The sequence below is a fragment of the Lemur catta genome, chromosome 7, assembly GCF_020740605.2.
Source record: "Lemur catta isolate mLemCat1 chromosome 7, mLemCat1.pri, whole genome shotgun sequence".
Classification (NCBI taxonomy): Eukaryota; Metazoa; Chordata; class Mammalia; order Primates; family Lemuridae; genus Lemur; species Lemur catta.
In genome coordinates this window covers 63396326-63414430 of record NC_059134.1, presented here as the reverse complement: position 1 = coordinate 63414430, position 18105 = coordinate 63396326, and the positions used below count along the sequence as shown (strand labels likewise).

General features: G+C 45.7%; 1 protein-coding gene across 1 annotated transcript in view; it reads right to left on the bottom strand.

Annotated features, from left to right (window-relative positions):
• SYT9 (synaptotagmin 9) overlaps positions 1 to 18105 on the bottom strand; it is a 177397-nt gene that overhangs the window by 29784 nt on the left and 129508 nt on the right. The window contains exons 4-6 of the mRNA XM_045556508.1: positions 17896 to 18016; positions 15854 to 16025; positions 13633 to 13762 (exon numbers count right to left, since the gene is read on the bottom strand). Coding sequence (XP_045412464.1) covers positions 13633 to 13762; positions 15854 to 16025; positions 17896 to 18016 — 423 coding nt within the window. The remainder of the gene's footprint in view (positions 1 to 13632; positions 13763 to 15853; positions 16026 to 17895; positions 18017 to 18105) is intronic.

Below are 18105 nucleotides of genomic sequence, written 5' to 3'. Positions count from 1 at the left end.
TGTCAGCCTGCTTCATCCCTCTGAATATCTTGGGGTTTGTCTGATTGAAGCCAAAAGGGCACAGTGAGTGATTGCTTTCTGAGTGGTGAGAGCTGGCCTCTCACATCAGCACTGGGCCCTTCAGAACTTAAGAACAAATGCTCAAAGACTGCCCACAGCTGGGCATGCTGGAAGCGTATGCAGGTGGGGGCTGTGAATGAGAGCTGGGAGGAGAGGACTTAGCGGGAAGGAGCTTCTGTATCGAGGGCCAGTGCTGAATCAGACATGAAGTCTGAACTGAAGTGCAACATCCAGGTGTCAGGGGCGGGACGTAGGAGGGACATGGGATGATGGGGCTGGGGCTCTGGTCTGAGGGGTGCAGTTTCAATGTGCAGAGTGGAGCACTGGGAAGAAGCTGGGTCGTTCCAAACTATCTGATGAAAGTTGATGGAAGAATAGGAGCAGGGTCTGGATGGTGGCAAAAGACCCACCAGCACCAAGGTGGGAAAAGAGGCCCTTTCAAGGCTGAGCCAGGTTGGAAGAGGGCAGAGCTGTCTTCAGGACACCAGAGTGTGCAGTAAATATGCAGGGAAATTTGGATACCAAGAAACCTGGGACAAGGCAGGTGATTGGCTGAGCCAAAGTTCCGGAAGTTGGGGGAGGTGGTAAGGGGGCATTGCATAAATGCTGGGCCTTCTGCCCTCGTATTGAGAGCAGCACATGGCTACTTCTGAGCCCTAGCTATGGAGTAGCATTCGCTTCCCTACACCACAGAGACGAGATGGAGCCTTGGTGTGGCTGCTGTAGGAGGGGCAGAGCACCCTGTGTGCTCCGTGAGAGAGCTGGGCCCCCTGTCTCTAGGTCAAAGCCCATGCACCAGTTATCCTGTCTGCTCTATCTTCAACTTTTCCTTCCTTTATTGGCCATTTCCTCAGCCTATAAAAATGCCTACATTTCCTGCTTCTGAAAAAGAAAATCCCTCTCCCATGATCCTCCATCCTTTTCTGGACACTAGTCTATCTTTTGTCTACCCCTTTCAGCCAAGAAACTTGAAAGTGTTGTCTGTATTGTTAACTCTAATTCCTCCCTTCCTAATTTCCGCTCCTTGTCTCTCTCCAATCAGGGTGTGCCCAGAGAGCACCGTTCCACTGAAACTGTTCTCCTTAAGGGCAGCAGACATAAAAAAACACTCAGAGTAGTCGGCCCAACCAACCCATGCACACAGAAACAAGCAGCAGAGGCATAGTGCTGAATATTAATTTGAGATTGATTTGGACAGACTTTGCTAAGCCTCCACTTTGCCCTGGCCTGCTCAATGGCCTGATGTTGACTGTGCTAGTGATATTGTCTGTTCCTGGTGTCTGTCCCCAGCCCTTTCCCACCACCCCCACCTCCCCATGCCTCGTTAGGAGGACAGCCCCATCTGTCCGAGTTCCCTTGCTGATTGCTGCTCCACATTTTTTTTTTTTTTTTTCAGTCCGCACTCTAGGCAGGGTTTCTAGCCCTCAGCAGGGAGAGGGCTGCAAGGCAAAGCACCTGCCTGTCTGAACCGAGCTCCCTTCTCCTCACAGTGAGGTTGCAGCTGACTCTGGAGCTCTCTAATACTGACACATGGGCCATATGGGAAAAAGCACAACCTGCCTTAATTCAGGGAAAGCTTTTGTTAGTCAAGCTCGGAGCTTTCGGACATGTTCTTCCCGATGGATCTGGAGCTTAAAATTCAGGCTAATTAGCCTTTTGTCAGCAGATTATGGGCATAGGCATTTTCACTGAAAAACCAGGTGAACCAATCTGCCATTGTTCACGTGGTCTTTGGCCCAGAATAGACTCTGACTGGCTGTCAGCTAAGAAAAGAGCAGGGGCCAGGAGCACCTTGTGTGTGTGTGCACGTGTGCATCTGTGTATGGGGGATGGTTAGAATCAAAGTAACTTAGTTGTGAACTTAATATGTCTTTTACAGAGCATCGTTTAGAAGGCGATGAGTGAATGGTACATTTTGTCAAATTCCATTGCTCTTGGAACACATCAAAACTCCTCAATCTCGCCTCTCTCCTTGTCAGCTTCCACTTCCCTGCACCCCTACCCCAACACCCTGCCCCTTCTCTGCCATTCTGTAGCTCAGTCAACAGCAGGACCATCCATCTGGTCAGCATGCAGGCCTGGCTGTCATCCGAGCTCCTCCCTCTCCCTGACCTCTCACTTGATTATGGCTCATAAATGCTTGCAAGTCTCTTCTTTCCTCTACTTCTGCCCTCTTCGGGCCGGAGCGTAGCCCGTCTGACCACTGCAGCTGTCTCTGCCTGCAGAGCCTCATCCCTCTTGTCCATGCTCCTCCAGACGGTCAGTGTGATCCTTATAAATCATCAATTTGAGCATGTTGCAGCTCTTCTTAAAATCACACCAAAGCTCTCTGACTGCCCCAGCAGAAAGTCCATACTCCTTATCGTGGCTGAACAAAGCTTTTCCTCCCTTTCTGGCCTCACTTCCCTCCCCAGGTACCCAGTGTTTCAGTTGTCTGAACTCCTCAGTGTCCCACACGCCAGCCCTCCTCTTTTACACCTTCGTGCCTTTGCACACACTGATCCTTCTTCTCAAAAGTCCTTTTTCTCTTTGCTCAACAGGAGGATTCCTACTCATTTCCAAGAGCCTGCTCAACTGGGGTCTGTGCGTGTCTCTGGTCACCACCCGCTCTGCTGTAAAGGGTTGGCAATGCTCTCATCTGTGCTCCTATATGAAATTCGAAAACACCAATTATGCATTACGATATTATACTGGAGCAATTTGCTGTCAGGCTCCCCCACCGGACTCCGTGCAGGCAGGACTCTGTCCACAGCAGTTAGTGTAGTACCCGGCACTGGCAGGAGCGAAGGAGTCAGGGTGGAGCCAGTCACCTCAGGGAACTCCTTCATAGCAGTGAGACACACACCTCCACCAAGAATGCCTCTTCCTTCCTTCTGTGGCTTTACACAGCTTTTCCTTTAATTATAAACACGCAGTTGGTGTCTCTATGCTATTTAGGCTAAGCACAGCACAGCTCCAGACCAGAAGGTTAAATATTTGTGGTAAAAATAATTTATTTGTGCTCACGCAAATGTGGCAACACAAACCCAGGCGTGCAGCATTCTATGTAGAGAAGCTAAAACCAAGGGATGTATTGATTCCTGGCAAATATGCGATGAAAAGCTTGGAATTCTTGGTCTTTCAGAGAAAAAGGCAGGCTGGGTGGCCCTAAAAATGTGTGCAGTTGGTTATATTCTCGTATTTCCCTCTGAAGATTCATTCCCACACTGGATCAAAATTACATTGGCCGTTTGGAAAATGTGCATCTTACAGTGTTTTTCATACTGTGAGTACTGGCCCATTATGGGTTTGTGAAACCAATTTAACGGTTGTGACCAGTATTCTTTTTTTTTTAATGAAATAAAAAATTTAGAAAACAAAGTGCATCATATCCATATTATTTCGTGGAACTTCTGTTTCAGTTTTATATCTGTGTGTGTGTGGTCATGATATAAAATGTATTTCTTAATGTGAATCATAGCCAAGAACATTTGTGGCACACTGCCCCATTCCATGTATAGCTGGAACTTAGTGAAATACTGTGCTACACTTTACATTCTTGACACTAAAGTCTCTGTGAAGCACTGGAAATTTCAAGAGAAAACAGCAACTTGGAATATCCCCGGAAACGTTATCCTCATTTGAGCACTGGAATAGCACCATCAAAAATCCACTACTGAAAAGCCTGGCTAGAGTTATATTTTCCCCAGATCTTAATTGGCTGCAAAAAGGAAACACACTTGTTGAACATCTTTCACTGCCAGATACTATGCCAGGTGCTTTCCTATATGTTCTATTCTTTGCTCATCCACACACGGTTATTTAACACTATGTACTAATATCCCATTTTGCGGAGGAAGAATCTGATCCTCAGAGAGATGAGGTAATTTGCTCAAGCTCAGCAGCCCTAAGCGGCAGAGCTGGTAGCAGGTTTCTCTTCCTGTTAGACACTAGTGGCAGCAGCACAACTGGGTCGTCCACCAGGAGGTGTAGCTGGGTCAAGCCTTCCTCCTTGAGTAACTGATCTTGCTCTCTTCAGGTGCTGTCTGCCTCGACCATGGTGGCTCTTGCATTTGTCTGCTTTAAACATTTAGTTTTCAAATTAGATTTGACTTCTGCAAAGAGTTCAGCAAAAATAATCGTACATCACCGTATCGGACAATTAATTTAAGCCTTTATGTGTATGCTTATGTTTGCTAAGAACTAACTTAAATTTGTACATATACATGCACGTAAGCAGCAGATGACAAATAATACAGAATCATGCAGGAGCACCAGGGACTCTCCAGTCTGGGGCCAGACTCAGCAAGTTCTCATTTTACAATCCACATGCCAATCTATGTCAATCCTACTGAAAATACTGCCCCCAACTTCGCCTCCCACCAAGGCCACCAAATTCCTTTTCCTGTGGCTGCTGCTGCACCAGCACTTTTTTCTCTTCCAAACCTACTCTTTCTTCAGCTTCTTCAATCATGTGGAAGGAAGCTTATGGAACAACCTCTCACCCCACCCCACTCAACAGCTATTTAGCAAGCATGTCCTGCACAGCAGCACACAGCCTTAAAAACAGAGGCCACCTAATGTTCTCTGAGCATGGAGGGGGCTCAGTCCTTAAATTCCAAACTCTCCTCTCTAGGATGGGGATGGGTGAAGCCCAGAATCTGGTCCAGATCTGTTTCCTCTTTCATAGTCCTGGCTCGCCATTATTCCCTAGCTCAAAGACCTCCTCTTTTGGTCTTTGTAGCTGATTTTCTAATCAAGGAGTTTTATCCTTCTTTTCCTGCAGTTGTTCAAGGACTCTCTTTTAAAGTTTGGAGACCATCCACCTCAATATGGGGCTCAGCTATGTATATCCAGTGTCATTGCTATTATTAATTCTGCCCCTTGTTCTGCTACTGAGGAAGTTCAGACTCAGCAGGACTGTCTCCTGGGCTCCCATGAATTCAAACACAATCTGTAAAGACAGTGAAGGAAGCTACATCTGTGCTTGGGGACTTCAGAGAATTATTGGCTTGAAGCGGTAAGAGGAACATCTGGGCTGAGTAGTCCTCGAAGACTCCTATGTGATTCAAAAGTCCTTTTCTTCCCTATTATTCCCTCTCTTGCTTTCAAGTATCTCCTCCAGCAGCAGCAACTGGCACTAAAAGGGATTTCTCTATAATAGAGAGCAGCTTTCTCAAGGCCCCCCCCATTAACTCTTTCGTGCCTGCTGGCCTGTGAGAGAAGCAGAAGGGCTGGAGCTGGTGGTACACAGCGAGTGACGATTCAGAGTCTGCCGGGGCTCACACCCTGTGACTGATGGTGTGTCCCTGAGTTTTCCCCTTGTTGTCTGAGAGTATAGGATTTCTCTGAGTTATTGTTTCTTTCTCTGCAATGTCTGTGGATTTCATTCCTGATATAAGATTTGGTTCTAGGTAAGCCCACATTCACATGATATGTTGGTTCCCTACTTGAAGGGCAATGGAAGTGTCACACTGTTTGTAAATAGTGGGATAAGAGCCATTAGTCCTAATCCTGGAAATGTACTTTCTGCAATGTTAAGAAGCACAAAGTTTAAAATGCAAATGACAGGTCAGATTCCGTCTCCCCAACTATTCACCCATGAATACACTGTTGACATCACCCGGCAGGCTCAAGGTAGAGAAGCAGAACTGCCCTCCTGAGACTGCCCTGCCATGCTTTGGGGTGCTGTGATCTTCCATAGCCAAGGGGCCTTGCTGGTCAACTCATTCTTGGACCTTGTGTGCTGAAGTGAATCCAACTTCCACACCCTTCAGCTCCACCTCCAGGTTGACTCAGACTGCCAGGCAAGGGTCCTCTAAGCGGGATCCTAAACGTTGCCATGAAGAGCTCTGCCAGCACCCTCTCTAAAACCAGAAGCCCATCCTCATCCCTGCCTGCCTCTTGGTTCCTTCCTTAGAGGCTCTCACTGCCACCAGAGGGTCCCACTCACTATCCCTGTATGGAAGCTTCCAGAACTAAGATGGGAACACCAGATACTGAGCCTCCATACCTTGTTTATGCACTCTGAGGCCCCTCTGCAGCCAGGCCAGTCCCTGTCTCCCCTTGTGAGAGGTGCTGCCCGCTCCAACTCAGCTTTATTTCTTGATGTGACCCTGACTCCAGTCAGCAAGGAGGGTGTCTTAGTCCTTTCAGGTTACTATAACAAAATACCTCAGATTGGGTAATTTATAAACAACAGAAATTTATTGGTCATAGTTCTTGAGGCTGGGAAGTCCAAGACAGGACACCAGCAGATTTGGTGTCAGCTAAGAGGCAGCTCTTTGTCTCGTGGATGGCACCTTCTTGCTGCATCCTACATGGTGGGGGGCAAACAAGCTCCCTGGGGCCTCTTTTATAACGGCAATAATCCCATTCATGAGGGCAGAGTCCTCATGACCTAATTGTTTTTCACCTCTTAATACTGCCACATTGGGGATTAGGTTTCAACATATGAATTCAGACTACAGCATTTTCACATTTTTAAACATTTATAGGCAATCTTAATCCCTTTGGATGACATTTACTTTCTTGATTGGTTTTATGACCTTTCTCTAGTAACCTTTGTTAATCTGAACATTTACTATCAATATGTAAAGTATCGGAGCACACATCATTCAGATCCTTAGCCATGTAAGAAAAAATCCTCCCCTCAGACTATCAGAAGAGGGTGTGGTTCTTTCAGACAGCGCCATAAACCATTCTGGTTCTTCTCATCTGCACAGAAAGAATTGGCCTATTGTTTAGCAGTCACCTTTGAATGCCATTCCTGGAGATGAAGACAGCTGATGGCTGAAGCCCACTGTCATCTACCTTCCTATTTAATAACTGTTCATGTATGTAGCAGGGCTGCTCCAGGGTGGTGACTACTGGACCAAGGTCATCTGAGAATGAGAGGAGAGTCAAGACGCAGTTGACTTTCTGTTCAGGCAGAAATGTTATCTTCTACCACATTGTTGTTATCTTTTGTAGCTCTAGTGTTTACCCTAAGTACTCCCACGTTTTGTATGATGACTATCTCTACAGACCTTCAGAAAGTCACTTGGGAAAGTCACTCATCCCAGCTGAGGATGAGAAAATGCTTAGCATCCTTCTTTTCTGCAAATAATTCAATACAAGAAAGAAGATTTGCTTGGGAAAGTGTGAATGGTCTTGGCTTTGTTTGCTGCCCATTCCCTGCACCAGCTGGAAACACAATGCCCCACTGACACTAACCATGCCTGCTTGTCCAAACGGCATTCTGGCCACTTATATCAGTTGGCACAAATCCTAACAGGTTTGTTAATGGTTTTCGGATCCCAAACATGTACCACATTTTTATGTTCTTTGCAATCAGTTTTGCTTCAGTGGTCCTGGAGATGTTTATAGACAGTGGCATGCTAAATCTCACCATTAAAAATAGTTTTGTTTTTTCTTTCGGTAAAAGAAAATCTCAAAAATAGATGCTTCATTTTGTCCAAAAAAATTTTTTTCCCCATTACTTTTCTTTTCTTTATCTTCACAGGTAGATGGGGCAAATCATTGCCTTCTGTAAAACCACTACTGAAATATTTCCCTGGTGAGAAAAGTCAACTTGTGGGCTAAAGTCCTTGTCCCCTCCTAATTAGTTGTCACTCAGGGTACAGCAGTGTGCTGTTCACCACTGGCAACTCTATGTGCTTCCTCTCTCTCCTGAAAGGGGATACTGAAGAGCTCTAGGACCTGGCCACCCTCATCAACTCAAGGGGGACATTCCTGATTTATTAATTGGCCTCCATTGTTTTGAATATTTCTCAATTGTATTCAAGATACAAAGCCACTGTCGTCAGATAAAAGTTAATGGGAACCAAGAAAGGAAAAGCCCCCCTTTTCATGTTCTTTTCCTAAATGGAGAAAAGATAATCAAAACTTGGAGCTCAATAGGGCCATCTCCATTTAAACAGCCTATTGCAAATTCATTCTCAATACCTTTTACACCTTGCCTGAAATAACTTTTACTTTATCCTCTACTGAATGGGAAATTCTGGAAATTTAGAACTAGAGGAATACGATTTGTTTCATTACATGTCTCATTCATTCATTCATCAAATACCAGTTCAATACCTATGTAACAGGGGTAGCATTTTCACTGTCTGTAAATCATGTTGTCCCATGCATGGAATCAATGCCACACATTCCTGCGACCTGAGGGCAGATCACACAAGGTAAATGATCTGTTTGTCCCTATGAAACAAGAGTCTTAAAGCCAAGTCTTGTTGAGAAAAAAGGAACCCTTCTAAATTTCAAATGTTTCCTTTACATGTTGGCAAGAAACCCTGGAGATCTGAACTTAAGTCATAGGTGGAGAGGAATCATGCTAAGATATAAAGGAAGTTTCCACGAGAAAGGATGAGGAAATAGCCTTTGGCAGAAGAAACAGCCTTTGGCAGAAGAAACACAGAGAGGGGAGGGGCAAAGGTTCTGGTTTCACCCCTCAGGCTTGAAACACCAAGTTCAGATGGATTGGGAGGGGGGAGGTTGAAGGCAAACGTGGCCCCGGGGCCGACACAGGCCAACACAGAAATGACCGTGCAACTCTACCACATGAAGAGAGTACCTGTAACAGCACAGTCTCCTGCAGCCCCATGTGTCCCCAAATGTCTGGAGGATACCAGAGTATTGGTAGGCAGAGTTTCAGGGGGTTCCAGCAAGCGGGAAACTGACTCTATACAAAGGGCTGCCAAGAAAACCTCCCGGGCCCAGCATCCAGTGGGAGGTGCTGCCAGCCCTCAGAGATCCGCAAGGCTGTGCAGAGCCAGTGTGCGGCCTCGTCAGCCTCAAGGTGGCCAAGCTCCAGAGCAGCAATCTTCTTGCTGGCCTGTGCTGGGACAACAGGCCGCAAGTTACACCAGCAGAGATCCTCAGCAGCAGAGGGGGTGACAATGAAGTCTGATGCCCAAAGACAAGCCAGACAACATGCCCAGGGCCAGGCAATGCCATGAGGGCCTTTGTGTTCCCCTTTACCTACACGCCAGCCTGGGAGGGAGGAAGGAGAGATGAGACCTCTAGGAAAAAAGAGAAAATATAATTTGAGCCTTACAGGTGATGAGTATTTGTCCCAAAGAGACTGAGATAACCTGGAAAAGACTAAGAACCATTAACAAGAAAGACAAAGTTAATTCTTTCCCCCCATGGTCTGAACTTGTTCTTTATCAAGATAGTACCTGTTTTAGATAACAAAGATATCTACATTTTCTTGCACTATTGTAATGTACTTTAAATGTTTCTTGTTCTCTCAGTTTCCATCCATAGCAAACATTTTGTTCTCTGAGGCCCTGAGATATGAGACATGGTGCTGGGCTACGGGGGAGCATCCCATAGCAGGGGGATGCTGCACCTGCATGTGCCTGCCACATCCTGACACTCCCTTTCCATGCTGTCCCCCGACACACGTTAGGCTTCTGCTCAGCTCATTTGCCTAGTTCTTAAGCCACTCCTTCAGAGGAGAGTGCTGTGGTAAGGGAGCCCTTAGAGCCCTGTCATTTCCTGAGGCCCCGTGCAGGGGACACTCCTATCCCCAAGTCCCAGGCAGCCTGCTCTGGGGGAGTTTGCACAGCTTTCCAAGGCTGTGACATCATGGAGAGGCACAGGAGCCATATTGGCTGACCTTTGAGTGTGCAGCGAAGCCGTCCAGAATCCCTATGAGAGAAACGGATTTTTTAACTCACTGGCTTTGAAGACTCCATCTGCCACCTGCCCTGGCAAGGTCAGGATTTATTGGATGCAACCTGAGCAGGCTGCCAGATCTCTGTAGGGCTCAGGGTTCAGTCCTAACCTGGTCCCTCAGTCTCCAGCAGTGAAGAGCTTCTGCCAGGTCAGCCTCTCTTCATACTAAACCCCAATCCCCCCATTCTCCATTCTCTCTCCCTCCCCTTCTCTCTTACATACACACATGCTCAAATGTACACAAATATGCACATACACACACACACACACACACACACACACACACTTATCAAGAGCACCAGGATTTAATTGCTGTTTTTGTTTCAAAGCAGAAATTGAAAAGGTTCTTAGAGAGTATAACAGCAACTTATTATCTTCAAGGCCAAGGAAAAGAAGAAACAGAACAGAACTTAAATATGTGCATCTATATCCAGCCAAGTCCTAAAGGACTCCTTCCCCTCATCTGAGATGATAGCCCCTGGGGTGCAAGGATGGGGGATCCCCAGTCTTTCTCTTATTCTCCATGACAAACATTACAGAAGATATCTCTTTGCATGACACAGTCCGACTGGGACACACAGCAGCCCCTCAGAATGTGGGACATAATAATAATGATTGTAACTGAGAACTTTACTGAGCATTTATTATGTGCCAGCCACGGTGCTGCATTCACATAGACCAGATTGTTTGATCCTGACCACCACTCTTGTGAGACAGGAACTGTCACGGCCACATTACAGGTGACAGCGCAGAGATTCAGAAGGAGAACAACAAACAGCTAGCAAGTGGCAGCACAGTGACTTGAATCTAGGCCCATCCAACCCCAAAGTGAATGTTTCCAACTGCTCTGCCTGTCGCCTCCTCCATCCCTACAGCCACTAGCAAAGCATGGCTGCCCTCCCTCTACTGCTTTTCATCTCCCCTGGTACCGTTGCCCCGATTCCGCCAGTTACATGTTTATTTTTAAAAGGGAAAGTATCACTTCCCCTCTCGGGATGGATCTAGAGTCCGGCGCACGTACTTCAAAGAGACAGGAAGCAACAGGGAAGGGGCAGCCTCCCTTGGTTTCCCCTTCGTGGAAGGGGCACAGGCACTTCATTTCCTTAGTTCTGCTGTAACAGTTGAGAAATAACCATTGTATTGGCCAAAGTAATTTTAGCTGCTATAACAAATGACTTCCAAGTTTCAGGGGTTTAACCCTAAAGACATTTATTTTTATTTTTCACTTATATAACTGTCGAACATGGATTTGCAAAAAGCTGAGTGTTTGGGGTTTAATGACTGAGACACAGGTGACCAAAGTCCCACCATGCTTTTTCCTCAGCAGTGAGGGAAGAAGCCTCCAAGGCCTGGTTCCTATGCTCTGCTTTGCGTTAACACGCGCAGGTGGCGGCTCAGGGCCCCACGTGTAGCGCCCTGCCCAGGGTCACTCCTAGCCGGGGTCACTGAGAAAGGACTGCTTGTGCAGGGCTCAGGGCTCATCTCTGAGCCTCACACCACATTCCTCATCCTCACCCTCACGCCTTCCCCTTTCCTGTTTCCTGAGAGGCACAGAGCTTCAACACTCCCCATTACATATAAGAATTAAAGTCAGCAATGACGTATAAGAGGGAAAAAAGTCTACTACAACTGCTGTAACTGCCACTGCTAGTGACAGGCCTGGACACTTTAATGAGTCCACACATAGACTCCCTGGAGAATTTCACCAGGAGCTGAAGAAATGAGGTATAGTTCAGTCGGCACCAGTCCTGGCTCCTTCTCAAGTGGCTCATAGACCCTGTGGGTCTCTTAGGAATGAATTTTGAGTCCAGGAAAGAAAGAGTCTTAGCTTCCATGGCCCAGGGGTAGAGCTGTCCTGGGGACATGCAAATTAGGGCTTAGCCTTTCCTTGGACACACCCAGAAGCCCTGATGCTTAATATCAGTCCATTAACCCAGTCTTGCCCTCTCCTTCCTGCACCGTCTTCAGAAAAGATGTCCCTTTGTCCCCAGGCCTGGGTTTGGGCCTCTCTGCCCCTCCGCAGCTGTCCTGCACGTTTACTGCTACCTGACTCACCCGACTACCACTGGCATGGGAGCCCACACTGGGCCCAGCCTCTCAGGGTGGCCTTTCAGGGAATGGAGCTGCCCGCAAGGGGAGAATACAGGAAAGTTCTTTGCCTGGAACCCACGTGCCCTTTGTAAATAATTGCTGCCTGCTTCCTGGCTTTCCTATTCCCCGGGGGTTCTGTCCTCTACTTCCTGAGAGCAGGAGGGAGAGATGTTTCACAGACAATCTCCTGTAAGAAAAACAAACACTTCTCTCCTCTGTGCTCTTGTAGCACTTTATATGGATGAGAACGCTTATGGTTGTGCACGTTAATGATGAGTTTACACACCATCTTCTGTCTCTGTTATGGTCTATACGTCTACAAGGGAAGGGACAGTTTCTAATTCACATCTGTATTTTATGTACCTATTACGGCATTTGACCCTAAGAAATGTTACTCAGTGAGCACAAATTATTTTTGAGAGAATGAGTTAGTAAATAAGAGAGTGAGTCAATGAACAAAAGTAAATGGTGGAGAATGAATGAGAAGTAGGTGATGGAGGAGGGCGTGAATGAACGGAGGTGTAAGTGGCAGAATGATGGCCATGTGCCTCCAGGTATCTGATCTCCTCTCCTCTTCTTCCTTGAAGACAGAATGTTGGTTTTCAGTTGGGCATATTTGCAACCCAACAAAAAGAATATGTTTCCCACTCTCCCCTGCAACTAGACATGTCCATGTGACTAAGTCCTGTGACTAAATTAAATGTAAGTAGCAGTGTTGCATGAAACTTCAAAAAGAACCCTTAAAAAGGAATGCATGTCCTTTTGGCTTTTGCCCCTTTCCACCTTTTTATGGCATGAAGACATGTGATGGTTGGAGCTTAGCAGCCATATTGCACAACGAGGTGACTTCAAGGAAAAAAGCCATACTGGGACAGCGAGGCAGAAAGATAGAAGTTTATGTCTCTGTTGATCATGGAACAACCCTACCTACCCAAGACTGCCTTCATCTGGACCTTTTGTATGTAAGAGAGAAATACCTTTCCATTTCACTTGCTGTTGTTCTGTACTTTGTTATTTTTGGTTTTTATTATATGTAGTTGAACTTGATACCAACCAGCTTGCCCAGAATCACAGGTTAGTGCCAGAGCCAGTCCTAGAATCCAGGCCTCTTCTCTCCCAGTCTCACGTTCTTTCTGAGGTCAGGCTCAAGTCACTCTATGAAGGCCTGAAACTCCATACTCACCTGGGTCTTGCAGCTGCTCTCCAAATGCCAAGTCATAACACAGAATCAGAGAATCTTGATCTCTTTTTTTTTTGAGACAGAGTTTCACTCTGTTGCCCTGAGTAGAGTGCCGTGGCGTCAGCCTAGCTCACAGCAATCTCAAACTCCTGGGCTCAAGCAATCCTTCTGCCTCAGCCTCCCGAGTAGCTGGGACTATAGGCATATGCCACCATGCCCAGTTAATTTTTTATATATATATTTTTAGCTGTCCATATAATTTCTTTCTATTTTTAGTAGAGACAGTGTCTTACTCTTGCTCAGGCTGGTCTCGAACTCCTCAGTTCAAACAATCCGTCCGCCTCAGCCTCCCAGAGTGCTAGGATTACAGGCATGAGCCACCACACCTGGCCAGAATCTTGATCTTTTTAAAAGACAATCAAAGTGAGCAATGATCCCTGATAAGTGTGCAAAACCTACCTGCCTGGTGGGGAGCATAGATTCAGCTCAGAATGAATGCAAGTCCCGACAGCCCCAGGGAATGCAACCAGGGAAATCACCTATGACCATAGACCCTGGATACTTTCGCCAGCTCCTGCATTTCAACAGTAAAGTATTTACTCTTCTGCAAAGTGAAGCACGTTGGGGTAGGATCTTACCTCTACCAGAGAATGCCAGTGTGCAATGGGCTTCCGAGGGTATGACAACATTTCACTCCAGTGGTCTCTGCCCAGCCTCTCAGCCTCGTTGCCTACTTGACACACGCCGATGATCTCATTGTGACCTACACTGTGAAAATGGCCCACAATAGTTTTTTCTTAAAATTTTGGTATATAAGAGCAACAGCTACTCAATTAAACTAGTGGAGAATCGGGAAAGTGGCGGTTTTTTCATTCCTACTTTAAAACTACAGGCCAGTCAAGCTTCACAGCCAACAAAACCTGGACTCCAATATCATACACCAGATTTCCTAACACTGACTCCATCAGCTTATTCCTAAGAGCTCTATCTTCAAAGAATTCCCTTATGCGTGTTAAGGCTGTCACCTCTCGTTCTGCAACTAAGTTGGCCCCCAAATCCATGTAATGAAAAGGAAGCCATCTGCTAGGAGTTTCTTGCACTAATGGCTGCTCAAATTTTCACAAGAGGCAACCAAAGGATGAGTGAGGGAGCAATTCTGTGCCTGGCAGCCATGGATCTTGAGCCCTCAAAGGGGGCAGAGTGGAGAAGGCTCCTGGGTCTTCTTGTCCTCATCTCCCTTGTTGCCATCTTATGTTCTTCCTTCTTTCCTTCCAAGCCCAGCTTTGCTTTTAACCCAACATAACTTCCCAATTGTAGAAGGACACTTAGCCCCTTTAACCTTAGGGCTAATATTTCTGAAACTTTCCCTGGGTGGGTCCCTTCCTTGGGCAGTATTTTTTTTCGTTAGCGGTTTTTGATAAAAGTCCTTCACATAAATAAAGTGATGTGGCCCATCCTTCAACTCCATAGGATCCAAACTCATATACTTTTCTCTCTTTCTGTTTCCTTCCTATGCAGACAAGTCATTTTTCTCCTATTTATTTGTAGGACATAAAGAGGAGACAAGGTTGGGGAGGTAGTGTGAAGGATATCTGAATCTATGCTCATTAAAATCAGATGCATGCAGTGGCCCCATGAATTCTGCCATGGATTTTTCCAGGCCAGATTCATGAGTTTACTGAGAATTAAATTGAGGCAGAGCTCACATAATCAGATTTGTCAATGCAGGAAACTTGGCAATAGCTTAAAAATTGCTGGCCTAGGTTTCCACAGTTGGTGGGCAATGTCCCCTCCTGGGGCCTGACACTATTGGTGTTGTTTTTTGCCCACAGGAGATGGGACAATGTCTACTGCTCAGCATGGGCTGTCACACTCATGGGCAGCTGAGCCAACCCACGTGTTCTTCGGGTTGGAAGACGGTCATGCTTCACGCAGGCATCTGCTGGAAAGAGTGTTCGGGTCACTGAAGCTGCCTCACTGACATTTCAGAGGTATGTGGGAAAATTCTCAACTATAAATGATATTCATAAGATTATATTAGAAGTCAGAATAATTTTTTTTTTATAATTGTGCCCAGACCACGTGGGAGGTTTCCAATTAAAAAGAGACTTTGCATTTCATTCTAATGACTGGTTTAACATGTATAATTCCCTGTTGGTACTTCCTTTGCATATTAAAATGACTGTTTTTCAAATCTGTCCTTTAAATACACAATTGGCTACAATTCAGGCTATAAATATCTCTTCTGTGCTGTATTAATTAAAAAGTCGAACATCTTATACATTTTAATGTACCTTGTCACCCATACTGTTTCTAGCAATTCTAAGAGAATATTTCTGTGTTTGCTTTCAGACTTAAGTGAATGGAAATGATCTTTATTAAACATATTTCAAGAAGGAAAAAGATTGAAGTTGCGTATTTAGAAATATTGATGGTGTGGCTAAAGTAATCATTCTGCTGTTTTGAGTGAAATCCTTCCAGGGAAGGGCAATCAGGATTGCCCAACAGCACGTAAGTCCTGTGGGGCCACAGTTCTCCACGCTGAGATTCTAGGAGGTGTGCAGATACGAAAAGCGAAAAGCGGATGAGGTTGGGATGGGGAGAGGATGGAGGAGGAGAAAGAAATAAGAAAGGAGGAGGAAAGAATGGGAGTGCTGGGAGGCACTTTGTAACCTGACTCTATAGCGTGTTTGGAGGTGACTCCTGCTAGTCTGCTTTCCGCTTGCTGTTGGGTGGACTCACTTCCTGCGGCTTGGGCTTGGGACACCAGCTCAGAATCTATAGCTGTGCTCTCCCTGTCTGCCCTCCCTGCCCCGGGCACAGTGCACTTGCACTGAGAAAGAGCTCCAGGTATCTCACCGGTCGTAGTCCATGACCGCTATGGACAAGTGGATTTGGTCAATGTTTTCAGGAGGGACGTCAAAGACTATGGCTTCGTTGTAAACAGGATTCAGTGTGTTCCTCTTGGTGGACGTTTTCCTCTTCTTCAGCCGTCTGCCATCACACATCAGCGAGACTTTCACGTAGGGATCTGTACAGACCATGAGAAGCAGGAGTACTGTGAGGATAAACGTAGATTTAGGCCAGAGGTTATGTCATGGTGGGTTTTATGGACTGGGGTATGTACTGCCAGTGGCTTGGAGTTTGAGAGTTTTCATTAATATGATATCTGGGCAGCAACTAGAATTAAAATAATTCTTTCATTCAAGAAAAAGCACAGGATATTGTCTCCTCAAAATGTGTGAAATTTAAAAATAGTGTGAAAACATCTGTTACTGAATTAGAAAACATTCCAGCTAGAATTCAAGACCCGCCTGGCTGTGACAGGAAGAGAAATGCAGAGGCATTTCCAAGGTTTGGGAAACAGGGCCCCCGACTCTGAGCCATCTCAGGGAATCTTTTCCTAAAAAAAGACTTTTTTAGGAAAAAGTTCCCTTTCTTAAATGGAACTTTAAGATGTTCCCCTTCTTAAAGACTTTTTAAGAAAGGAAACTGCTAGATTCTCAGACTGTCTGAATTCCTAGAGGACAGGGAGAATGTCCGGGGGTGGGTTTCCTTAAGTACAGGGACCTCAAGCCCCCAGAGCGGCCTGCAGCCGGGTTGCAAAGGGAGAGGCAGTGCACATGTCAGGGAGAGAAAGGACACAGGCTTGCACTGTGGTACAGCACTGGATGGGGTGACAGTGGCAAGGCTGGCCTCTGCTCCAGATAGGGTTGTCTGGTCCCAGCAGCTACCTCACCATCCTCCTGCTCAGTGGGGAGTTCTCCTTCTCTCTTCACCTGCATAACCACGCATTGCCCACACATTGTCCTATACACTGTCTAGGAGGGGCTTAGAGGGCCAGAGGGGCTACATCTTTTTTTCTGCTTAGAGAAACACTGGACTGTAAGATGCAGAATATACTGTATCTGATGTTCTTTGATTTCAGTGACTGTGAGCCAGTGTGTACTGGGTGTTTTGTGATCACATTTGGGGAGCCCCTGCAGAGGTTGGTTGTGAATTTCCATAGTAGGAACTGCATACTGAGGCATTGTTTGTTAGGGTCTGGAATTTAAGTGTATATGCTTGATTCTCTGGAAAAGGCAAACTGCACAGTTCACTTTACTAAGGAGATAGGATTGTCTTCAGTAAGCCTGGGATGGTGACATCTGAGGAAAGACCCAATCAGATAAACTATACCATGTACAAACTGTAGGCCTAATTCATAATTATGGTGAGGGAGAAGACCCAAGAGGGAATACAGTCATCCCATGGTATCCACAGGTGATTGGTTGCAAGACCCCTCACGGATACCAAAATCCAAGGGTGCTCAAGTCCCTGATACAAAATGGAACAGTATTTGCATATAACTTCTGCACATCCTCCCATATACTTTAAATCATCTCTAGATTATTTATGATACCTAATACAATGTAAATGCTATGTAAATTGATGTTGTACTGTATTGTTTTTAAAATTTGAATTATTTTTTTATTATTGTATTGTTATTTTTTTATCCCCTTGAATATTTTTGATACACAGTGGCTTGAATCTGCAGATGTGGAACCAATAGATAGGGAGGGCCAATGATAGTAGTAGTGGTAATAATAATAATAATAGCTAACAATGTATACCATCTAATATATACCAGACACTGTTCTTATGGCTTTATGTGTATTTACTCAATCTCACAACAGTCCAATGAGTAAGATACTATTACTGTTATCTTACAGATGGGAATCTGAAGCCCAGAGAGGTTAAGTGACTTGCCCGAGGTCACACAGCTTTTAGGTGGTAGGACTGGGATTAAACCTAGGCAGTTTGATTCCAGAGTCAGTTTGCTTTATTACTACACTAGAAACTTCGTAAGGTACTGCTACATTAGAACGTTATGAGGAAGTGTGACTTTGAGAATGTCTCACCTGATGCTCCTGTTATGTCCATGGCCTTTAAATTCCTTGCTTTTATAATGGTAATAGTCAGCCTGCCAGCCGTTGGAAGATAGCAGAGGGAAAACATCAACTCTCCCAGATCCACGTTGTCCTGTTGAGAAAGCACAAACTGACGCGTGAGGAAGAGTCTCCTGATCCCTTTCTTCCTTGCATGTCAGTCACGTGGAGAAGAATAAATCC